A 1,026-nucleotide genomic window follows, 5' to 3' on the forward strand; every position below is an offset into this window, starting at 1 on the left:
TGGCGCGCAGCGCCGGCGCCCCGCCGTCCTCCGCACGCACCTCCACCTCGTACTCCGACACCCGCTCCCGGTCCAGCGCCTCGCGCAGCACCAGCGAGTACGAGCCCAAGAACGTCGCCTCCAGACCGAACGGCGACGCCGGCCACACCCAGCACCGCACGCGGCCGCTCTCCCCCGAGTCCCGGTCCGACACGCTCAGCAGGGCCACCACCGTCCCCAACGACGCGTCCTCCGGCACCGGCACCGACAGCGACGTCACCCACACCTCCGGCGCGTTGTCGTTCACGTCCAGCACCTCCACCACCACCCGTCCAGCACCTCCAGCACCACCTTGCAGTGACCCGACAGTGGGGGGGTCCCTTTGTCTGTCGCGTCCACTTGCAGCCGATAGAGATTAACATCCTCAAAGTCTAAGTCACCCGTAAGACGGATTTCCCCACTGGTTCTGTCAATTCGGAAAACGTCTCTTCCATCCTGCTGTGACAGCATCTGGAGCGAATAGGAGATATTACTGTTCGACCCCTCATCCAAATCGGTGGCATTTAATCTGATCACCAAAGTGCCGCGTTCTGAGTTTTCTGGCACCTGTACTTTATACACCGACTGGTTGAACTGGGGCATGTTGTCGTTCACATCCAGCACCGAGATCACCAGCTCCATTGTCCCTGTCAGAGACGGCCGGCCCCCGTCAGTCGCCGTCAGCACCAACCGGTGCACAGCAATCGTCTCGCGGTCTAAAGACTTTGCGAGCACCAGAAACAGAGACTTCCTGTTTTCATCAGACGATTTAACATCGAGTGTAAAATACTCGCTTGGGCCGAGTGTGTAGGTGAGCTGCGCGTTCGCTCCGATATCCGCATCCGACGCGCCCTCCAGCGGGAAACGAGACCCCGGCACAGACAGTTCCGCGATGCTGAGGTTTTTTCGGGCGGCGGGGAAGACGGGGGCATTGTCGTTGATGTCGGTGACCTCCAGCTGCACATGGAAGACGCGCAGCGGCCGCTCCAGCAGCACCTCCAGGCGCAG

General features: G+C 61.4%; 1 protein-coding gene across 1 annotated transcript in view; it reads right to left on the reverse strand.

Moving 5' to 3' along the window:
• Positions 1-1,026, reverse strand: part of LOC102040350 (protocadherin alpha-3-like) — a gene marked incomplete at its 3' end in the record, with an annotated part of 7,212 nt that overhangs the window by 1,369 nt on the left and 4,817 nt on the right. The window contains 2 exon segments of the mRNA XM_031065503.1: positions 18-298; positions 301-1,014. Of these exon segments, the coding sequence (XP_030921363.1) occupies positions 18-298; positions 301-1,014 (995 nt within the window).

Source organism: Geospiza fortis, unplaced genomic scaffold (genome assembly GCF_000277835.1).
Source record: "Geospiza fortis unplaced genomic scaffold, GeoFor_1.0 scaffold916, whole genome shotgun sequence".
In the NCBI taxonomy this organism is placed as follows: Eukaryota; Metazoa; Chordata; class Aves; order Passeriformes; family Thraupidae; genus Geospiza; species Geospiza fortis.